At 43.8% G+C, this 23,464-nt stretch overlaps 2 protein-coding genes across 2 annotated transcripts; both read right to left on the reverse strand.

Annotated features, from left to right (window-relative positions):
* Positions 1-1,253: 1,253 nt before the first annotated feature.
* slc7a10b (solute carrier family 7 member 10b) lies at positions 1,254-19,497 on the reverse strand. Its single transcript, XM_026172427.2, is given in 12 exon segments — positions 1,254-4,516; positions 4,595-4,772; positions 4,876-5,025; positions 5,826-5,922; positions 6,002-6,105; positions 6,808-6,931; positions 8,687-8,840; positions 8,927-9,052; positions 13,502-13,653; positions 14,393-14,597; positions 19,280-19,422; positions 19,424-19,497. Coding segments are annotated over 12 exon segments (1,638 nt in total). The 3' UTR covers positions 1,254-4,385.
* A 499-nt stretch (positions 19,498-19,996) lies between these two features.
* faap24 (FA core complex associated protein 24) lies at positions 19,997-23,027 on the reverse strand. Its single transcript, XM_026172434.2, has 4 exons — positions 22,779-23,027; positions 21,566-21,708; positions 21,331-21,486; positions 19,997-21,113 (listed from the first exon to the last, which is right to left on the reverse strand). The coding sequence occupies exons 1-4, from the start codon at positions 22,879-22,881 to the stop codon at positions 20,865-20,867; spliced, it is 651 nt and encodes a 216-aa protein (XP_026028219.1). The 5' UTR covers positions 22,882-23,027; the 3' UTR covers positions 19,997-20,864.
* Positions 23,028-23,464: the final 437 nt, after the last annotated feature.

A 23,464-nucleotide genomic window follows, 5' to 3' on the forward strand; every position in this document is an offset into this window, starting at 1 on the left:
TTTTAAATAAAAATAATAATAAAAATAAAATTCAGCAAAAACAAAAAACCTCAGAGGTTAAGGAAACAGAAATATATAATATTACAAAAATTACAAATTTAATCAATATATTTAACTTTTTTTTGTTGCTGTTGTTGATTTGCCTCTCTGCTCTCTATTCAGGAATTTTCTCTTGCGTTTTAATCTTATAAAATCAGATTTTTTCCCCCACCCAGAATCGCTTTTAATCACCTGCCGCATAATTTCTTGGCTCCACCCCCAGCAGCTGTGACGCATCCACAGCCGGCACAGCTCAGAGAGACAGACACCACCAGTGCAGGTCTGCCTCATTCTGCATTTATTTATAGTTATTTTCTCAAAGTGCAGTAACACACATCCAAGTTAACATCCAGTGTGATGATCCCACTGTAAACACCGAATGCTTTACAAGAAATTTACAACATGAAAATGTGTGTATCAATACGAGTGGAGACACCAGCTATAATTTGCAAAGTGAATACAGCTGGATTTTAGATTTTTTTTTATTGTTGTCTGAACAGAATTAGGCCCCTCTACTGATATACTTCATTCCCTCTTTTTAAGTCCACCCTCAAAACTCACCTGTTTAAAATAGCTTATGTTTAAACCTCTGCATGCTTTTAACTTTTATCTGTTACTCTTATTATTGTGTATTTATTGTACAGTGTCCTTGGGTGCTCTGAAAGGCGCTATTTTTAAATAAAATGTATTATTATTATTATTATTATTATATAGCCAATCTGAAGTTGGGTCTATGGTAAAACCGCCCTCAGCATCCTCTCTCTGTGACTGCAACAAACATGCTCCTGATGACTTCCTGATTTAATCATTAGTTTCAAGTCTCATTCAATAAAAAATGATATTAATTTTGTAATTTCTAGTCCCTCTGTGACTTGCATTGATCTGTTGTGGCTCTTCATCATAACGGAGCGATACAGCGTCTGCATCACTGCAGAGGCTGCGTCAGTCTCTTGCTCTCCTCTTACTCAAGAACAGCACACAAGATACTGCAGCTTCTCATCAGCACAGAGCCCAGCCCTGCGTCTGGATAACAACCATGGCCTCTGACTTGGACGTGTGAATTCTCATCCCTGCTGCTTTACACTGCAAATTGCCATAACCTGAGGGATTAAAAATCATTTGGGATAACTATGACTCATTAAGTGCACAGTGTAGTGGATTATACTATATGGTGTAACAAAAAACACATGAATAAAAGGGCGCACATAGAAATGTTAAGGCTTCCTCGTACTGTTATTGTCCAACAGCACAGCTGCTTGAGAGCAAACACAGAAAAACACACAGTCATAAAAAGAAAGTACACTCTCTTTTAATTTTAGGGTAGACATCATAAAAACTCAGCTGGTCCTTAGAAGGTTTTAAAATTAGGTCAGCTTCAGATGAACAGTATTACACATCACACTGTGTCAGTATTTACTGAACAAATGAGGCCAAAACACAGAAGCAGTGTGTGAAAAAGTCCATCCTCACTGCTTCCATAGGAATTAAAAGGTGAGTTAATCAGATGCACCTGAGTAGATGATCCTCAGCCGGTGTAAGCAGCTCTATAAAAGCTGAAGTTGTGGCAGTTTGCTGGTTTGGAGGTGAAAACCCCCCCATCAAGATCTCCATCTCTGACTCTACAGGCTTCAGTAGAGTCAGGGACAGCATCACAGCATGGCTCAGGTTTATGAAGCTGAAATCGAACAAACCTCAAGGCAATGTCCTTTGGACAGGTGGAGATATCTCTCCATAATTTACAAAACTGAACACCCCATAGCAGCTGTCAGCATGGTGGTGGAGGGATGATGATCTGATTAGACCACAAACTTCTCTGTATACCAAAGTATTCTAGAGTCAGTGTGAGGCCGGGTGTCCCACAGCTGAAGCTTGGACCAAACTGGGTCTTCAGCAGGACGATGATCCAAGCACAGCAGCAGAACGGCTGAAGAAGAAAAGCATCGAGCTGCTGCAACGTTTCAAAGTCCAGTCCTCAAAGAGCTTAATGCTGCAGACCTCAATGAGGCAAAGAAACCAAAACTCCTCCACAGTGATGTGAGAGACTGATAAGTCACACAGGAAATCATCACTGCAACTTATTACTGCTAAAGGAGCTTCTCGAAGCTGCTGAATGCATGAGGCCCGTTTCTGCATGCTGCCTCGTGCTGCTGACACAGTGTAATATGTTTAGAACCTGCTAAAGACCAGATGATTTTTTATGTCCTAATCCAGAAAACCTTAGAACTGAAAGAGGGTCTTGTTCACAGTTTCTCAGAATAACACGTTGCATAATCAGAAACTGCACAGAGCAGGAAATTGAAGAAAGATGGTTTTGTACTGTTAGCAAAGGTGAGAAGCTTTGCTAACAGTACAGCTCCAACCTGACCAGCAGATGTGACTGCAAGAAGGGCCAATTCTGTCTCAGTAACATCCTGCATTAGCAACACTTTACATGCACAACATAAAGTGCCACAGCGTGTTAGACTGCTGTGGATTACACAAATCCTATGTCTGAATGCACTCACGGTCACAGCATCATGTGATCCATCCATGAGAGCAGCAGGTAACGTGAGCACAACTAGTTTGTTAGCAACATTTTTTAAGCTTGAGTTTGCCCTCGGTCTTTTGGATGTGCCAGTGCTTTGTGCTCCGTCTGGTTTATTTACAGCAGGTTTCTTTTTATAGTGACACAGAAACAGTCAACAGGACACCAAAGTAATTCTCAGACAATCTATGCAACAAACAAAGCAAAAAGGCACTCACAAATATATTAAAATCTCTAACAGTGAATCAGTTAATACACCACATTTTATACACATTTCACCAAATAAAGAGCTTTTCACACCAAGTCTGAAATTTTCACCAAACACCTGCTCTGACGTCTTGCACACAGTCTGTAATGTCATCCTTTCCTAACGTTACTTTTCTATTTATTTAAAAAGTAAAATCTGTAACTCATTCTGATTAACACGTAACAGTTTGGGGGCTGATGTGGTGGTTTAACGTTTGTCTTACACACACAAGCTCCCTGGTTCAAGACCAGGAGGAGGAGCTACAAACCTACAGGGTTAAGATTATACCAATCCCAAACCTGGATTAAATGGGGGGGGGCTGCAGTTTCACCAAATGGAAATATGCAGCTCCATCTGCTGTGGTGACTCCTTGGGACAACGACAAGGTGTTATTATTAATGTTGCAGCTCCATATTTACATTCAAGGACTCTTCTAGAGGAAAATAATCCTTTATTTTATGCTCGGCCTTGGTGAAGCCCCACATTTCGTTCACTGTCTGAAACAAGACAGTAACTTTTTTCTGATTGGCTGCCCCAAATAGAAGGTTTGAACAGAAAGTGGGTGAAGTTTAGGTCTAATCAGGCCACATTAGGAATATCTGTGCTTGCTGACATCATACAGAGCCATGTGTGTGCCATTCCCAAATTTCCCATATTTCATATGAACTTCCAGCACAGCAGATGTATGACTACAAATAAGGAAAAGCAGAATCAGTCCACTTTACTAGAGCAGCAAGGAAAAAAAAATCTCTCCCAGGACTCAAACTGTGAGCAGTGAAATGATTAATGCCAACGCCTCCTGCCTCCAAATGTGGATCATTTTCCCCATTTAAACATGTAAAATCTTCATTTTTAATGCATGGGAACTAATCAGCAGATAGTAGATTGGTCTGAAGAAAAATTTTGCTCAGGCAAATGAAAACGAATGGGGCAAATATCCAAGAAGACAGACAAAAAAAACAAAATTTATCACAACAGCTATCTTTGACTTCAGCCTAGGTTCTAAATCTAGCCAAATCTAAAGCATCTAGCCTGCTGTTCCAGTATCACTTCTTTATTGGTGCATCTTAAAAGAGCCCCATGACACACTGGTGGCATGGATGGATCTGAAAATGAGAAAGGAGTTGGCTGTTTTTAGTGACTTTAACAAACAATGTGCAAGTTTTTTTTGCAGTTTTCCAACTGTAGGAAAAACTTGGTGTGAAAAGACCTGAAGGCACAATAAAATACCAGCAACATTCAGAGAGAGACACTGTTCTGTCGTGTTACCAAAGGAGGAACAGATGGTTCCAAAGTGGAAATAAAAAGTCCGTCCACGGCGTGAAACTGTTGGCATTAGGATGGTGTACTTGAAGACTTAGTATAAAAGTAGATGGAGAGAAAAAACTGTACGCAGCCCACACAGAACAGCGGGCATTCCACTCAACTTTAGAAAAACAAAAATCAGAGTCTCAAAGGTTCAAAAATCAGACAGAGCTCCCATGACTGGAACAGGGTCTGGACTTGTTTGATGATCAGTAAAAACAGGATAAAAAAAACAAAACCAGAAGATCTTTTTGTTTCCAGATAAGAGTTTTAAGAATTGACAGACACGCTTCCCCTGCCTGATGAGCGGTCAGTCCACTCTGGAGGACTGGCGAGCTCGATGGGGTCGAGCTGAGGAAAGACCACAAAACACAACCTCTGGCCCACATGTGTCGCCCTCTCTGCAGAAAGATAAAATCACAAGTTGTATTAAAACAAGTCAAATTAAACCCTACAAAGTAATTTCTTTAGAAACTCACCAATGAAGTTATAGATACACTTTGGTTTCTCTTTCCAATGCACACCCAGGAAGTAGACAGGTACACCCGTAAGCATGATGACTAGTCCAACACCGCAAACCACTGGCTCAGAGTAAAGACTGAATCCCAGCAGCACTGCCCAGAACATCAAGTAGCACACAGGAACCAGCAGGTTCACCTGTAGAAGACAGCAAGTACATGATGGGAAGTCAGTGAAACCTGACGAGTTGCAGATATGAACAGTTAACAGGTAACAGATGGTAGAAGCCTGCTGGGTTCACCTTGATGGGTCGGTACAAGTTGGGTTTCTTCCAGCGGTAGTACAGCAGGCCTGCGATGGTAACACCGTATGACAGGTAGTTGATGAAGGAGACGTAGTTGATCAGATTGTGTGTCTCTCCAATGCAGAGTATGATGATGGTGGCTGTGCACTGTAACACAAGGTTAGACGTGACTGCGTGAACATGACTGAAGAAGAGTTTTTGAAAGTTTTTCCCACATGCAGACTTTGGTTGGACGGGCCACTTTGGTAACACCCAGCAAAGTCAATCTGGTGACCAACTTTAACATTTTAAGTCTATATTTGCTGTATGTCCGCTTAAACCAGGATGTGGCTTTATTCTGAGAGTTATAAGAAAAACAAAAAATCAGAAAAATAATAAGAAAAATTTGATCGTTTTCTTTTTGTTTACCTTTGTTTAGCTATTGTAACAGGTTCTCTTGCCACCTATGGACACTTGTTTTAGAAACCATGCCAAGTTGCCAAGTTTTATCACAACACTGTGCCTCCCCAATTCAGCTCCTTTTGTCCCGGACAAACAACCAAACTGGTTAAAGAAGGGAGTCCACACAAGCAGTTTGTTTAAATTAAAAAAAAAAAAGGTTTTAAAAACCTTTGGTCCCAAATTGGTCACTCTCCTGCAGACTGACACATCTGTTTGTGAAAATCTATTTAACCGTAGCTGTAGGTTCTGGAGGAAAAGAAAATAATTATTTTTTTAAATATGCAAACACTTTTTGATTTAGTTTGATTTTTTAAAAGCTACAAATCTGATACGCTGATAGCGCTGGGTTCAGGGTTAGAGGTAATGGGACTTAAAGCTCACAGAGTTAGGGAGAAATTTTATAAAAATACTTAAAAACAGCACTGTGCAGTTAAAAACAATTAAAATACTGTTTATGTGTAGAAAGCACTGAAACTGAGACTTCTGTAATATCAATGTGTACATACGCAGACAAGCAGGGCGGGGATGGGCGTACATTTCTTATAGTGGATCATGGCCAGCAGGCTGGGGAGGTGACCTTCTCTAGCTCCCGAGAAGCACAACCTGTTGATAGGAAAACCAGCCCAAACTTAGCAGCTGCTTCATTATTCAAAACCACAGAAAAACAGGAAGTCCGGCTCACCTGGAAGACGTGAACAGGTAGCCGTTGATTCCTCCAAAGGTAGACAGAGCCACAGAGATCGGCATGATGACGGAGAACATTCCCAGCAGCTTCTCACCAAACGTCTGGAGAGCAGAACAACAGAAAGATTGACCAACACGTTCAGACCACAGCGGTGTTCTTTTAATCTGTTCCCGCAGACTCTGATTGGCTGAGCTAAGCTGAAATAGATTGCCTCACTTTTAAGCACACTGGAACAACGGGACAGGTACCCATGAGTCTGATTTAGTCAGAATCAACCAAACTTTCTTTTTCATCAGAACGTTGGGATATGAAGACACTTTTTGTTGAGTTTTATTTTCTTGACTTTGAGTCCTCTCCATAACCAAAGCTTAACACTGATTGGTTACTGATTGCATGTATACGTGTAAAGGTTTTACAATGTGTTGTGGGAGGGTTTTCAGTCTGTGTGTGCATATTTGACTACTTTGTAAATCCTAAATGTTAATGTATTTTATAGGGTATTTAGTATGTGGTGCTCTCTCCAACACTGGGGGATATAACTCAGCTGCATAACCAGCACAACATGTCAGAGGAAAAATGTGTAAATTTAGCTGTGGGAGGGCCTACCCCTTTAATAGTGGTTAACTTTACCTGGTTCATCAGGCTATGTCTCCAAATGCAGGCTTTGTCTGTCTTTGTGTTACACATGACTGCTCCCTTTCTACCTTTCCCCTCGAAACACAATTTAAAAAGCAGTTTGGTTGCATGAACACGTCATTTTCAGCAGAGTTGGACATCGAGACCATGATTTCCATGTTACTCACTACAGCCACAGCATTGGATGACAGCAGCTCCTCAGGCGACATGGAGGAGAAGTAGGCGATGTTGGTGAGCGTGTACACAAAGGTCACCAATGGGATGGAGATGTAGATGGCACGAGGTAGATTCCTGACCGAGGCCACGCACCATGCACAGACGACACAGTCCAAACCAAAACATTTACAACCACATGTGAAGTTGAGGGATGAGCTTTTCAAGCAGGAAGGTCTGGTGGTCAGCTCACTGAAACGAGTGAGCTGACCACCAGACAGCAGACTCCTTTCAAAGTGGAAATATTCGGCTTATTTCCCGTCATATATGGCACGTCCCTGTGGTGCATGTTCGGAATACTTTAATTATCCCCAAGGAAATTATGTGGTTGCTCCAAGACATTAACAGTAACAGACTTAACTAATTAAATAATACAATACTTTACAAAGTTTACAGATTTAAGAAAAAGCACTAATATATTTTAACTCTAACCTGTGAAACTTTTACTGTAGAGCATGAAATTAAAGTTTTAGATCAATGTCTGCACAGGAAGTCCCTGTGAGACAGAATCTCAGGCTTCACAGGTTTTTTTTTACTCCTAGCTCTGTATGATGTCACGGACAGGGCATGTCCCTAATTTGATCATCTCAGGCAAAAAGAGCCCCTCCCACTTCTCTTCCAATTTTCCATCAACCGATCAGAAGAAAGTTGATTTAAAAGGGGAGGAGCTAAACATCTCGTTTCAGACAGAGGATGAGCTGAGGGTCTGCAACACAGCCCAGTATGAGACAGAGGAGGATTATTTTGAACTGTGACTCATGCAAAGCTCCTCTAGCAGAGCCCAAGAATGAAAACATGGAAATGAGCAGAAAGGATCCACTTTAAAGGAAGTTGCATATATTTATATTTTACTCACATATTTGGTAACACGTCATAATAACCATCAGTGATAAATGGCAACCTGACAGTTAACTAAACTGTAGTACTGTTCCAAGCAGTGGAAAAATCATAAAATAATAAATAGTTAAATAATTATTTTACATGAAAACTGCTGCGGCCTCACAGGCCTTCAGCATCGGTCCTGTGTGTAATACATGACTTTTTTAAGTAACTCCAACAGTGAAGAGCCGAGGGGCAGACAAAAGGAAACAGAAGTCCCTCTGACTCATCAATGTACACCAGCTGTATGGTTTCCGATCCATTTACCTATTACTGAACATAAAAGTTAATTAACTAGAAATTTTCCATTTATTAACCCTGTCAGGTCTCAGTCATCATCAGCAATGACCTTAAGCCTCATTCTTTCCTACTAGATGTCATTTTTCTGTTGTTCTTGTGTGTCTTAGCAAACAGAAAGCAATAAATAAAGAAATAAAGAAAAGCGTGAACCTGTAAGCCTCACAGCCGGTTTTTATAAAGTGTTACCACGTCTTATTTAACACGGTCGTGGTGAATAAAAACGGAGAAATAATGAGGATCATGGAGCATCACTCTGCTGAAAAAAGAAAGTTGTAGCAGCCAAAAACAAACATTAAAGGAAGTGTTAGACATCATTTGGTTTGATTGACAGAGGATTACAAAAGTGCAAGATTAGTTTTCAGATTATATTTTGGTCTCAGCAGTTGTCGATTAATCTGCAGAACAAAAAAAAATTGCAGCACATTAACAATCTCATTTGCTAAGTAGGACCTTTTGATGAGTTGGTGGTGATCTGGTTACTGTAAGCAGGCTAGTTTCTCACTTTCCAGTCTCCTTGATTTTCCTTGATGTCTGACGTTTCCTTTAAAGTTTCATTTGGATGAAGTTCTCGTGTTTGGGCACTTACATATCTTCAGAACATTCCCAATAATTTGTGAAAGCAAAACCACGGTGATGAGAAGTGTGAATATTCACCGTCTGGGTTCGACCACCTCCTCTGTCACGTAGTTGAGGAAGTTCCAGCCGCTGAAGGCGAAGGACGCCTGCAGGAAGGCGAGCGCGATCTGCCCAACCGACGGCGTCCTCTCCAGAGAGAAGGCCACCTGAGGCGTCAGTGCCTCGTAGTTTCCTGGTGGTTACATGAGACATCAGAGCTTTTAGCTTTACCTCAGGAAGTGGAAAAGCGTCAGATCTGTTGAGGGCTGGCAGATTTACCATTGAAGATCTGGACCAGACCAACTACAATGATGAGGCCCAACGCCATCAGCTTCCCCACCGTGAAGACGTCCTGGATCCTGGTGGCCATGCGGACGCTGGAGCAGTTCACCCAGGTCAGCAGCACTGAGGCGAGCACAGAACCTCGTTAACGACACACTCGGGAGGACAGAGAGTGCTCAGAACATCTCTACAGTTTAAAGGTCAAACTTGGCACGTCTCCATTAAAGATCAAAAACTATCAGCTGATTCTGAGGGGGGTTTATTACTGCAGAAAGCTCTCCTCAGGAAATGAATGCTTAGGATTTGTTATTTTCTTTCTGCACAGCTAAATAACCTCCACACATTAATGAAACTTTTAAATGAACCACCAATAAGCAGTAACGTGTCTCTAAGCTCAATCCTTCTGGGCTCAGGTGCTCCTGTTCACAGCTGCATGCTGGAGGTCACCGCTCTGTGGAGCCACATCTGGGCTGAGAGTTAAAAAATAATGATGGAAAAAAGTTTAAAATTTAAGCCCTCCTTCACATTTCCCAAAGCCCTATGGTGGGCCCTCGGGGCTTATGTTTGACAGCCCTGATTGGGGGGAAGGACAACTCTGATTTCTTTGAGAGTCAAGGAAAAGGCTATGGAAGTCAATCCAGACAGAAACATCTGGAGTGGAACCTCTAAGCTGCTAGCGATGGCCTTTCCTCAAGGCAAGGAGGAAAGGCCTCCTGGAGTAAGACCTGTCTGGGTAAGAGGACAACACAGGTTTGGATCACCAGTCCCCGTCTGACTGGGACTGAGCTGGACATCACTGGAGACTGACCAAAGGTTGCTGGTCTGGACTGAGATCAACACGTAAAGCCGGTGGAGTGCTCCTTTAATAAGATCAGCAGCAGTATCTGGTCTCCATCAGGCGGTCCCAGTGCGGGTACTCTCACCGGCAGTGGGCGGCAGCAGCCGGTTACCCTGGGAGGCAGGAATGTGGGAAAAGGCCGAGTGAGAGAGGGCGTGATTGTTTCACCTCGTCTATCACTGTCAGCGGCTTTCCCCTGCTCGCTCTCATGGTGGCCTCGCTCTCCGGCACAAAGGCAGGCTGTCAGCCACACAAAACAAACCACTTCCGTTGCGAAGGGCGAACAAAACCGTCTGGGTGCCCCTCGGCCACCCTCCGAGGAGGCCGGATCGAGCTCACGTTTCAGGATCCCGTTCCAAGAACGAGTGTGAAGGAGGGCGTCAGGAGTCCAGCTGTCTCTCTTCAGATTCCAGCTCAGACATTATTTACTCATTGATCAGGCATTTGCAGCCAGTTACAAGACATCAACCAATTAGGCAGCCCGAGGGGTCGTGACCTCTGCTCGGGCTGTCCTCACTGACTGTCCTTAAACGTCTAATGACACTCGCTGTCTTTGAATCAATTCTTGATAAAAACAGCTGAATTTTTCGAGTCACACCCTGCTTTTAAGATTTTTTCTCAGATCTAAGAGTTTTTATTTTACCCCACTGGATTAGTGAACTTGCAGAGTTTTTATAGCCAGCCTTTCCAGTCACTCCATAGTGTAGTAGCTTACACATTTACCTAACAAGCCAAGGCCATCAGTCCAAACCCAGGAGGAGACAGTCCCCTCACGGACAACTTCACAGTGAAAGGAATGGGACCAAAGAGTTAGCTTATGTCCTCCATGTTAATGTGTCTAACAGCTTAATTCAGTGCTGACAAGCAGTAACTGTTTGAGACATTCAGACAGTCTTTGCAAAGGTCCAGGTAACATGGAAATGACCCTGTACTGACAGTTTACAGCCATCTATTAGATTCCTGTTGTTATGTGCTGGAGTACAAATGTATATAAAAACTGGCAAGTGTTAAAAGAGCTGCACTTCCTCTGATGTCCAAAGTTCAAACTACAGCAGAAAAACAAATGTTTGCAGCTGATACAAACACAGTTTTGCTCTCTATAGACAGACTTCGCTCAGCTAACTGGAGCGTCTGTGCTGTTGTCACTTCTACCTCCATAAAACACACACGGTGACCAAAATTTCAGCACTGAGGTTTCATGACTGGACCTCCCAAAACCATGTGTGACCACGTGTGACTTTAATGCACTTTTATACAGAGTTTATAAATACATGAAACTGCCATGATTTGAACTGTGTAACAGAAATGCTGGACAGCCGTGAGAGGGCAGAAAATCTGCAGAGCCGAGGAGCAGAGAAAGCAGCCGGGTCACTTTTCTCGCCGTCTTTCTTCTCGTTCTTTACACAGAGCTCACTTCATGTGTGAACAACTGAGTTTAACAGCATGAAAGCCTTCGACGAGGGTTTGTTCAAAAGTGTGTGCCATTATGCTCATTTCTACCATTCACTGCACTTTGTCGCTCTCTATGAAGGCAGACTTTTGACTCTGCTTTGGAGTGTAGCCTTTCAGAGCAGCTATAAACACTCAGCTTTGTGCAAACTGTTTGCTTTCAAGCAGAATGTGAAACAAACATCCCTCTGCTGCTGCTTCTTCAGTTCATTCACACCCTGAGCACCAAACCGCTCTATAGAAACTGTAAACTGCCACACACATGATGCTGAATAATGGACACACTGACAGACAAAACATGGATAATCTTTGATTCGGAGGGTTTAAATGATTTTAGCTCATCTCATCTCCTGGTCCTGCTCTTCTTCCTCCTCCAGGATTCCAATGCATTTTTTATTAGAAGCATTTTAACACACTTTACTCTCCTCCGACATTCAAGTAATGCTGCATCACTGCTCTCTGGAGCACAGAGGGAAGATGAGCACACAACGAGCAGCACGGCAGACTCGCAAGCCGCAATCTGCAGCTCCATGACGTAATTCTCCACGCTGCATCACACCGAACATGTGATTTTTTTTATTAAAGGCTTTTTTTTACACAGAATTTCTGCCTTATTCATTCTTCCCGTTGGCCACTCCAGACAAAATCCCCCAAATCTGGAAACACATTCAAGCTCTGTTAAAAAGAGCAACCAGTATGTTTCTGATCAGCACAACTGTTTCTAAAGATGAATGCTGAGCAGCAGTATCATGGGACACAGCTGAGGTCAGAGGTTTCCATCCACTCGTCACAGGCTTGAACCTCACAGTCATTTTGGGCTTTTAATGATTTCTTTGAACGGTTCTTCTTCCAGCATGGACTGTTTAAAAAACTTAAAAACAGGATCTGGGTGCTCAAGTCTGAATTGATTTTGATGTTTACGTGCACATGCTGAAAGCTTGTGATAAATGATGTTGGAGGTTCTACAATGTCTTTAAACTTGGCCGAGGCCTGTTAGCTTCTCATTAGTGATCATGGTTAATTACGACTGACAGATTCTCTCTGCAGCATAAAAAGGATTTGTTTGACAGCATTCACTGGATTGACCAATACTGGGAACAATGGGAAAGTCCAGCCATCTCAGTGAAGATCTGAAAAGCAGAACTGCAGATTTACACAAGTTGGGAAAGTCTCTCTGAGCCGTTTCTGAGCAAGGATCCAAGATCACACAAGTACAAGTTACTCAGATCTGTCCCCACTGAGGTCTGGGAGACACCCAGACTGTCCCCCTCAGATGACAGGAAACTGTTAGGATGTTCAGGAACTACCCGGGCCATTATTATGTTATGTTCAGGAACATAGCCTGCCATTGGACTAGAATCTGCTGGAACACCAGTGTCACTTCCACAGTGAAGCCAGTCTCACATCTCCATGGACCAAGAAAGAAGCTCCTGCTCCAAAATCAACGAGCTCAACTGAAATCTGCCCACGTGGACGAGCCAAACGGCGTCTGGAGAAAAGTTTGATGGTCAGACGAGACAAAGATGGAGCTGATTGGAGGAGCAAAGGTGAGGCTTTCAACCCTGAGAACACTGCAGCTGTGACGCATGGCGGTGGCAGCATCACGCTCTGGGCTGTTTCACTGCCAGTGGTTCTGGTACATTAGACAAAGTGGATGGAATAAAGAAGGAGGACTACCTCCACAATCTTCAACTTCTCCAACCAACAGCTACATGGGTGAAACTTGGACACAGTCTTGGGTTCCAACAGGACAATGATCCCAAACACTGCATTTGGATAAACCAAGTTAGCATTAAGCTTATGGAATGGGCCTCCCAAAGCCTCGACCTCAACGCTGCTGAAAATTTGTGATATAAGCTTAACAGTTGAGTCTGTGACAGGAAACCAAACAATATACATGAACTCTACTGACTTTTCCAAGAAGAATTATACCAGAAGCCTGTTGATGGGTACCAAAAGGATCTTGGTTGAGGTACAACAAATATTAATGCAGGTGAATGTATATTCTGATACGCCATGAAAATCTGCCATTTGAATCAAACAGTCTAAAGGCACCTTTTAGAAAAAGTTTCTGGGACAACGAATTTGGTTGGAAATGTGTTTCATCACTACAGCGTCCGAGGTGTTGCCTGTTATATACATCCCGATTCGTACTGCATCTCCTGTGGGCCTGAAGGATCGACCTTATAGGTTTTCCACAGAAGACAAAACAATGAAGCAATTCTTCTGACTTGATGAACTGGCCTCACACTGATCAAAGTGTGTTTGATAAAGTTATCACTCACGGAGACAGGTGGCAGACAGCATCCGTGTCGCCATGTACGGTGGAACGCAGTTTGGGAAGACCGGCTGCAGTATGTAGCTGGAGAAGGTAAGCGCGATGACGGCCAGCGTGGTCGGATACATGATGAGGACGGCGCTCCACAACAGGAGGAATCTGGAAGAGAGAAGGAGCTTCAGTGACAAACACAGATTCAGAAACTCTCCATAACTCAGCAGGACAGCAAAACACGAGGCAAAGCCCTCGCCGTGGATTTCACTGGTGAATATAAAAAAGACCACGTCCAGTGTGAGTGCAGCTAAAGAACCTCTAGACTTCTGGAGTCTTCATGGCACTCGTAAGACAGTCCAGAATAACCGGGCTCTGTGGCCCAAACTGTTTCCTTTTGTTCGTCATGTCTTTGACAGAAGGACTGTAACGGGTTTCTATTGCAGCGAAATCTCTTTCTGTATCATGACCCACTTTAGGCCATCCTCCAGTTTGATTTGAGGTGTGAAGCGAGCAGCAGCAGCAGCGTCCTGATGGCATCACCTTCATCCACCACAACGAGACGCTTCTGCTACACACATTCGAGTTAATGAGTCTGCGTCCTTCCAACGAAGTGTCGTAACTAGAAAAATTTACATGAACAACACCCTTTACCTGTCCATGTAGACTGACCTACATTGGTCAAGAAAGTTATTTACTGGCATTAACCCTGATAAAAAGTCATATTTCTTTATTGTACAGTACTGTGGCAAAGAGTTTGCTCCTTTTCTCTTTTATGTTATTTCCACATTTGAACTTAAAAGCACTTATAGCAGTCTCAGGTTAGTCTCAGGCCCCTGACATTTAGATTTCCATCATCCTAATCCTAATTCAGTGAAGAGTACTGGACACACAAAGGGTCACTCACCCCGTCAGACCTCCAAATATCTCTGTGACGTAGGAGTAGTCGCCTCCAGATTTGGGAATGGTGACGCCCAGTTCAGCATAGCAGAGGGAGCCCAACGCAGCGATGCAGCCTCCCAGCACCCAGACCACTAAAGCCACTCCCACCGAGCCCGAGTGCTCCAGGACACCCTTAGGAGAGATGAAGATCCCGGAGCCGATGATGTTCCCTATCAGACACATTTAACAGGAGTCGAGATCTTTAATATCTTGTATGTTGAATAACCCAGGTCACATGAGGTATGTGTCACTTTGGGGTGCTTTGTTGGTGAGCTGTTATGGTTGCCATTAGTTTTTAATCATTCCTTGTGTTTTCTTACTTCTCATGCCTTTTTTCTTGTCCTGTCTATGTCATGTTTCATGTTAGTCTCCTGGTTACTTCCTGGTTTACTTTGTTAGTTTTTTCCTGGTTTTGTTAGGCCTGTGATAGATGGGTGACCTGTCCGGTGTGTGAGCCCTCCCACCTTGCCCTGGGACACCTGAATTTGATAACCAGAAGATGGATGGATGGATAATGTCTCATATTGTCAAACGCCTCAACTCCTCTCTCTTCATCTTTATTTTTGTTGTTGTTGTTGTTGTTGTTGTTGTTGTTGTTGTTGTTGTTTTGGGCCGGGGACACATTGTACATTCATTTGTATTCATGTATTCTGGTGACACAAACATGAGGATCAGGGGTTAGTGTGCCTGTCTGCAAGTCAGGTAGAAGTCAGAATTGATTTTGCAGGGGACGCCCAAAGCATCAGCTCTAAGGAAGGATGAAGAGCTTCAAGCTTTATGAGATACATTCAGGAGAATTTGGCTTTTGCTTGCTGTCAGTCCAGAAATCTGCCAAATACTAAAAAAGAGTAAATGAGACCCAGAAAACAATGCAAAGAATGAAGCTGGAGGTAGAGACCCCACAGGTCCTGATTGTTCTCTTATTGGTCACATAGCACCATCCTTCTTGCACGTGCTTCTCACATGTGACTTCTTTGTCAGAGAACATCCTGAACATTTCTACTGCTCCAAAGTCCAAACTGGTCCCCTCTGAGTTTATATAGAGGACATAAAGACACAAAGAGCTCCATAACAGAGTGAGTTAGAGAAGGACATAAAGGCCATAACTCAGGATGGGAACAATTCCTCCTGCCCAGAGCCTCAGTATGCAGTGTGGAGTACCAGTAGATCCGACACATTCAGTCTACAGCACTACCAGTAGCGTGGCAGAAGGCAGCCAAGTGGCACACACAGCCATTACATAACCAGACATAAATTATCCACTCCAGTCTGCAGAGGTGGGAAGTGACCGACTCACCTTCTGCAGCAGCTCATTCCTGCAGCTTCCTCTCTGAAACATGTCAGCGTTGAAGGGATTAAAAGGTCAAGAAAAAAGATTTGAGTTTGTTTTAATCTACAGAAACATGACTTCAGATGCAGAGCTTCCTGCAGCGTGCAGAGCAGCCAGTTTGTTCCCTCCGTCTCTCTGTGAATGGAAAGGTGTTTCAGCATTCTGCACACAAAACCTTCCTCTTGTTCTGGAGGGAAAAAACATAAAGCCAAGTGTGGATGAGGTCCAGTTAGCCAAGACCTGCACCAACACCCACGGAGGCAGCAGGTTAGCAGCCTGGGTTCAATGCCTTGGAGCACTCCATTTACTCGATAATAAAACCACTGTAGGTCGGCCGTAACAGCTGGAATCCTCATTACACACCGGAAAACTGAACTGATCACTTGTGGTGAAAAAGAAATGAAAGACAGCTGCTTTAAACCACAGAAATGTTTCGTTGTGTGCAGAGTGTCGGCCTATCACAGCAGCTTGTTTAAGCCTATAAAACACATTTTAGTTACTCATTGTGTTTTTACCCTGAGGTGAAACCATGTGAGCTTCTTGGATAATAACATGGATGAGCTCGGTGAACTGAGAGACTCATCATGAGTGTAGTTTGATGTGTTTGATGGAGACATGGCTGCACTCACACCTCACAGACACAGTGTGGGTACCAGGCCTTTGGAGGTTTTGGGTGGACAGGGACGTTAATCCAAGCGGTAAGAAGGAGCTGAGGAACTGGAATAACAGCATGAACCCGGACACGTGACCATGAAGGAACATTGAGGAGACTGTTGTTGTGATTTGGCGTTGTATATAAAAATATAAAATAAAACGTTACTGCTGCTCGGATGTTAAACCTCCAGCTAATGCATCCATATTGTTTGATGAGGGAATTTCCCCCCCATCACTGCTTAGATTCCTCCATCAGCTGATGCAGAGACCATCCACACGACTGTGGTGAACAGCTAGACATACATCTGAATACTTCCTCTAACATCTGTTTCTGCTGCCACAAGGACAGATGAGGAAAATCTTTCCCTGCATCATAAAGATCCTTGTTACAGTTTTTTCTTGGTGAGTTGTTAAAGATTTATTTCATTTCTATTAAATTCTGCTCCTTCTTTTGTGGAGTTTTTACCTTGTTGAGCTATTTTATTTTATTTAAGCTATACTGTTAGAAGGCATTTTGTGCCTGCTAGTAGACCACAAGGTTAAAATAACCCATCGTGATAACTTAGAGTAACTCTGGTAAGACAGCAAATAGAAAAGGAGACTTTCAGGGCTGTGAATGACTCCAGATCTGATTCTTGTCTTTCTTCCTTGGTCAGATCATCTGCCACCATAGTTTGTGCTTACATTCCTATGCTGATGATACACCTCTTTATCTCAGTACCTAACCCTCCACTCAGCTCCTCCCACAATCACTTGCAACTGTCTGCATGAAATCAAAACACGGATGTCATCTAACCTACTCAAACTCAACAGAAATAAAACACAGCTCTTGGTTGTGAGCCCCAGAGTCCGACTCCAGCAGACTAAAAATCTTCTCATTGACATGAACCCCGAGGTTTGCAATCTGGGTGTTGTTCTGGACGCTACGCTCATCATATCTGTCACCACAGCAGCTTTTTTACACCTTTCGATTTTGGCCATTACTCATTGATTCTGTAGCAGACTCTCCTCCGTGCCTCTGTCTCCACCTCGATTATTACAATGAAGTTCTGTTAGTGATTTCCAGCTCCAGTATGTCCAGAACTTCTAACTCACGCTGACCTCTGGGAACATATCATCCCCACCTACAAAGCTCCACTAGCAAATCCGTTAATGCTCTGGCCCCTCGTTACCTACTAGGGAAAACCTGCTACTCCATGCTGCTAAGCCGTGGGCCTACTTTCTGTCCCTCACAAGAGAAAGGTCATTTATCCCCATACATCCTAAATGACGTTAATGGGAGTGTAAAATATGGCACAGGTATGTATGGTTGGGTTTATGCACAAAAACAAAATCAGTCTGTTGGTTTGAAAACGGAAAAAAACAACAAAATCCTGTGTTAAAGTCCAAAGTTCTGCCGACATATACACCAACCACAGCCTCCTCCCTGCATTGATCCACTTCACTGTTTTGCTCCTCTGTGCTATCTAAAGCCACCACGGCGGTCCTCTTGAACCTGGCTCCAGCAGTGAGTCCGTCCCCACAGACTCTCATGTAAAAACTTCACATTTACAGTGATTTTATGTTGTTTTACATTTGACATGTAAAATCACAATTTATTTATGTAGATTTAATGATATTCTAAAATATCATTAAAAGCACACTGTAAAATACTTTTATATTACTTTTTTTTTTTTTTACAGTGCAGAAATAAACATGTTTGCAGCCAAGAGACTCTCCAGAGAGGCCTGGGTCTGCTCTGGAACTCGTTTCAGAAGCACCTCACCAGGTCTGATTATTGAGGGGGCCATAACCCTCCTAACCCCCTGGAAATTACGCCCCTGGAACCACCACAACTGGTTTCTTTCAGCGTGGGCAGTTCCTCGCTCTTCGTCCCTAAAGGAGAGCCCAGAAACCCTGGAGAGGAGGCTCATTTCCATTGCTCGTATCTGTGATGTCATTCTCACAGTCCCCACTCAGAGTTTGTGAGTGTAGACGTAGGTAAGAATGCAGATCGACAGCTTTGCTTTCAGACTACGCTCTCATCATCACAGCACACCGTCAATGATCTTGAGGCCACCATAGTGCGCAGCATCCACTTCTTGGCTGTGTCCAACATTCTGTGGATAAAACCTTTGTACAGAAACTTCAGGCTGTAAACAAGTTTATTTCTCTGCGTGTAAAGCTGGACAGTTTAACATGAGAGTATCTGCCTCAAGTGGACATTAGAGGAACTGCACTTTTTGGCACCAGCACCAGGCTCAGTCCCTGAAGGATTCTGTCCGCCAGTGCTGAAGGAAACCTACAGCCATGTATGAGGCTCAGTACAATATAAAAGTTCCTCCTTGTGTCTGTGTGCCAAGCAGAGTTTATATATTTTTTAAAAAGTACTCATTTAGCTTAGATAAACTATTTTTTGTGCACCACAAGCAGTTTGGGTGCTGATTGGCTCACTGCAAACATGCCCAACATCAAACGGAGGAACAACAAGAGCCCGTTTGAAGCTGACAGTAGTTTTAAGTCAGACTTGAGCTCCTGCAGGCCTCCCCCCTCCATCCACCCTGGATGATGCTCCTCTTTAAAGCTCCCAGCTTCTCCTTCTGCTCCAGCAGACAATGATCTTCTGCTTCACCACAGCCTGCTCCTGGACTTCATGTATTTCAGCCACGTAAGCACTACAACTCAATTTGATGTGAACCCACAACAAATATGGACTCCCTCATTTTTCTACCCCCACAAGCTGTGAGTTTCCTGTGCAGCTTTCAGCTTATAATCAGCCACAGAGGAGCTGGTCCGTTTCAGCACAGCTCTGATAAAGAACGAGTTTCATGTAAAGTTCTGCTGCACTAAATCAAAAGAAGAAGGAATCTCCTTGTTTTTCAGCCTCACCTATGATGATGGTGCAGGCGCTCAGCAGCCCGATCTCCTTCTTCAGAGTCACTCTGTCGGGGATCTTCTTCTCCTCCTTCCTGCCGTGCGTCCCGGTGCCGTGCGGCCGGGAGCAGATGCTGCCGCTGTTCTGTCCATCCATGTCCGCCTACCCGGGTCCGGTCCGATCCTCCCAGTCCCAGTACTCCCAGTGCTCCTGTCCTCTCCTCACTCCGCATTCATGCAGACTGAATGGGCTGCGCTTGCGCAACAACCTGCCGCTGTCCAGGGTAGAATGTTAAATACCCAGGACTCACCAAGAGGCGTTCAAGGACACCGAGAGGAAAACGGCCCGAGCACTCTCACCTTCTCCCGGTCCTGCCGAAAGGGATTAGTGCAAGACGTTTAAGGACCAGAGTCTGCTTTTAGTCTAAGTGACGGAAAGAAACTCCCCAATTCTGTAAGGATTTAAAGACATTTCATATTTTCAAAAGTATTGTCATTAGCTCATTTGAAAATATATAGAAGAAAGATGAGGTAATATAAAGTTACAGATATTAATGTAGTCGAGTGTGCCAAATTTCAAAGTGTAACACACACCCCAACATATGCAGTCTGTGCATGTGTTAGTATCCTCCGACTGAAATGAGTCGGTCACACAGGAATAACCTGCAGCTCATTTCATCAGAATAATACTTTCAGGTATTTTTAAAGCAATAAAAAGAAAAAATGCGAAACTTTGTTTTTATTTTTATTTCACAGTCGTAGAAAACAGTTTTGCATGCATTCAAAATCTGGAAACTTTTCTCTGCTCAGGAGGCAAACTGATGTCCGAGTCCGTCCTTTAAAACTGAACCATCATTCAGGTCAAAATAAATAATGCAGAGTAAAAATCGGCACATGAACCGAGTCGTGGAATTAGCTCAGGCTCAGCTCTGTGGCCAGTGACAGTTGGGAACACACTGGGCAACATGTTAGGTTAACGCTGCCTCCAACGCTTCCTGCTCACGCTGAAGGCTGCGCTGCAAACCGTCGTCTCAGAGACACAAATGTGCGAGTAATTCTTGCATCAGCCTGGCGCCTGGTTTAGAGCGACACACGTCAGGCAGTTTGCAGGAAGCCTTCGCTCTCACACATCTCAGGATGCAAACACCGTGAATGTCGATGAAGATGAGGAGCGTGCCTGACCTGAGGCACCACTGTGAAAAGTGCCGTTTGCTGTGCAGGTCATGGTCACCCGGCTCTGATCAGGAGCGATGGCCCTGATCGTCCAGTGACTGTTCTCATTCCTGGGGTGTCAAATAATCCTGATTTACTCGTCAATTTAAACTACGGTTTTTTTCTATTAGTGAGATGGATCAGGATTCCTGCTGCGACGGGGTTATTCTCCCCCAAACGCCAACCTTTACCTCATTTTAACCGTGCAGGTTTTATTGCTTCAACCTAACCAGCAACTGCAAGCCAGAGTAAAAACATTTTCTTCAGCCTCCTCGTGCAGACATCTCAGCTCTGGGAACCAGGACTGTTGTCTCTCAGTGTGAATCGATGCTGCAGGAACTTCAGTCTCAAGGCTGGATTTTGGCCACTGTAATCTGAACTGAGCTGTTCAGGTCCCGGCAGTGTGTTTGTGGAAGAAGCTATGGATCTGCTGAGCGCCAGCCTGGCCCACGATGGGCTCCAGCTCGCCGGGGGAGGCGTTGCAGAGCTGCTGGATGCTGGAGAAGTGCCGCAACAGCACCAGAGCTTTGACCTTGCCCACCCCGGGGATCTGCTGGACCAGAGCCAGGACCAGAGGGTCCAGCAGGCGGGACGAGCTCTTCCTCCTGAAGGGGTTCTCCCGACCCTCCCCGTGAACCTGGAGACAACAAGAACAAGCCTCAAATTCAACAAGAAGGCCAGCTTTGATTGGTCTTTTGTTCTGATTGGTTTGAATCCTTTTTGTTACGCAGGGTTTAATATTTTTATGACACACTTACAAAATGTGACATCATAGAGAAAAACAACGCAAAATGATTTTATGTACCGTAACCCAGAGTTAAGGACTAAAAATCAACACATTCTGGAAATCTTACCATCTGAGCGATGAGCTGTGAGGCGTCGGCCTGCCCGCTGATGGGCAGCAGAGACAGGCCGAGGTCAAACACCACAAACTTCTGCACAGCGGGGAAGTACTGCTCGCTGAGTCTGGTCTTCTCCACCAACACCAGCTCCTGGAAGCTGCTCCCAGCCTGAAAACAAACACGAGGAGCGCCTCCAATATCAACCTGAACATCATCGAGAAGCTTCCAGGTTCCACATCAAACTTACGTTCCTGTAGCGAACCACCTTCCTCTTGTAGCTGCTTCCTGCGATGATGTCACACTCAGAGACGTAGAGGACACTGCTTTTGTTGGGCAGGAGGAAATCTGCCACTCCGAGCTCCGTCTCAAAGATGATTTTCACACCTCCACCTGCAGCAGATGCAAATTCATTGCACTAAATACACAAACACTTTAGCCAGAGCGGGAAGCACTCACTGTGTGTGGATCTGTGGGTGCTAAAAGCATACTGTTACTAGAGCCATCCAGTCCTTCTCTAAAAGCAAACATTACATTTCTTAAAAGTGCTTTAAAAGTCCAAACACCCACAGCTACAAACATCTGACTGACACTGCCCCCTCACTGCATCATTACATGCAACAAGCGGCTTCTGCATTCTACGTTGCGCGTCAGACGACCACAAGGGGGCAGTATATAACGGTGTGCAATTAAAGCCGCTTTAACTGAAACTGAAGAGAAGCTGTCTGCACATAGAACTCACACCGCTGTCTGTATGTGTCGTCGTCATTCATTTGATCAGTAATAAAGTGACTGAGGTATTTCACCGTACTGAACCTCAGGAGTGTTGTTGGACAGTTTAAACACAGGGAAATCGAGCTGTTCATGCTGCTGGGTTCTGCACATCGACACGACGCTTTTAAAGCACCGTACTTTATGTCAACTCACCAAATGCTTCCAGTCTGACCACCTCACTGATTCACATCTTAATAAGAGAAAAACTGCCAAGTTGCAGCCCTCTGCTGTTATTGCTCATAAAATACAGATTTTTGTGATGAAATCAAATAGCTATATTTACAGAGCTACGTAAGCTATGTCATTCAATTTTAGGCCAAATATCTGATACTATGAGTTTTATGAATATATCATTTAAAAAGTGTAGCTGAAGTTTAATAATAAATTCTGAGAGCATGAATTTGTTTGAAAATATTATTATCATCATATTTGAACATTAACATTAAACTCTGGCATCAAAAAATATGTTCTATTGAAAATAAACTATACTTAACACAGTATAAATAATTCAGGAACTATAAAATAAGGCTTCACATCTACACGCGTTTTGCGTTTCATGCAGAACTCCCCCCATAAACACAACCTTAAAAGTATTAAAAGTCAGTACTTTTATAATAAAACGTTAAAGGCGGGTTCTCGTCTGATTTTTGGTGAATATTTATTACTCCGGGTTCGTGGTGCTTATTTACCTTTCAAACCCTGAATGAAGGACGAATTTCTCCATTTGTCGCTGCAGATCATGTGTCCGTAAGGAGGAACCGCGTTGAGCAGCTCAGGCGCTTTGTTCTCCATGCAGCTGAGCGCCACAGCGGGTTAAAGTTGCCTTGGGTGACTGTAGGACGTTAGCTACCAGGGTTCGCTTTTGCCTCCATAAGTTAACTCGCTTCCTCCTTCTTCTTCTTTATAGGGTTTATTGGCAGTTGGCAAACAGCAAAATGGTGCACTACCGCCACCAGCTGGTGTGGAGTGTGGACCGAAATGACAAAAAATTGGACTTTGTAAAACCATCGCCCTTTCCTCTCTTCCTCCGCTTGCTTTTGCCACCTTTCCTTCATTTTGTATCCCATTCTACTCTTGAGCTCCGTCCCACTAACACTAATATCCATACCTACCATCGGTCTCCTTGTTGCTTCTTTTGCTGTCCTATTTGCCGTTTCATTTCCTTTAACTTCATGATGTGCTGGTAACCATAAGAATGTGACCACAAGCCCCATCATAATTATTCTGAGTAATGTTTGCTGGATCTCTATCAGAATGTCAGTCTGCATTCTGAGTGACTGTCTTGCAGACCGGCCGGTGATGAGCTCGAGTCTGAACATATCACAGAACTTAGTGGTTTTGTTTCTTCAGTCCACTGGACTGCTAACAATAATGA

The sequence above is a fragment of the Astatotilapia calliptera genome, chromosome 7 (assembly GCF_964374335.1).
Source record: "Astatotilapia calliptera chromosome 7, fAstCal68.1, whole genome shotgun sequence".
Lineage (NCBI taxonomy): Eukaryota > Metazoa > Chordata > Actinopteri > Cichliformes > Cichlidae > Astatotilapia > Astatotilapia calliptera.

Bases quoted from the DNA above. Each gene is read 5' to 3' on its own strand.
- faap24 (XM_026172434.2), bottom strand. From the start codon at position 22,881: ATGGAGAACAAAGCGCCTGAGCTGCTCAACGCGGTTCCTCCTTACGGA. The intron at 21,709-22,778 runs GTAAATAAGCAC...CATCTGCTGCAG, and splicing joins CTTCATTCAGGGTTTGAAAG to GTGGAGGTGTGAAAATCATC. The intron at 21,487-21,565 runs GTAAGTTTGATG...GTTTGTTTTCAG, and splicing joins AGGTGGTTCGCTACAGGAAC to GCTGGGAGCAGCTTCCAGGA.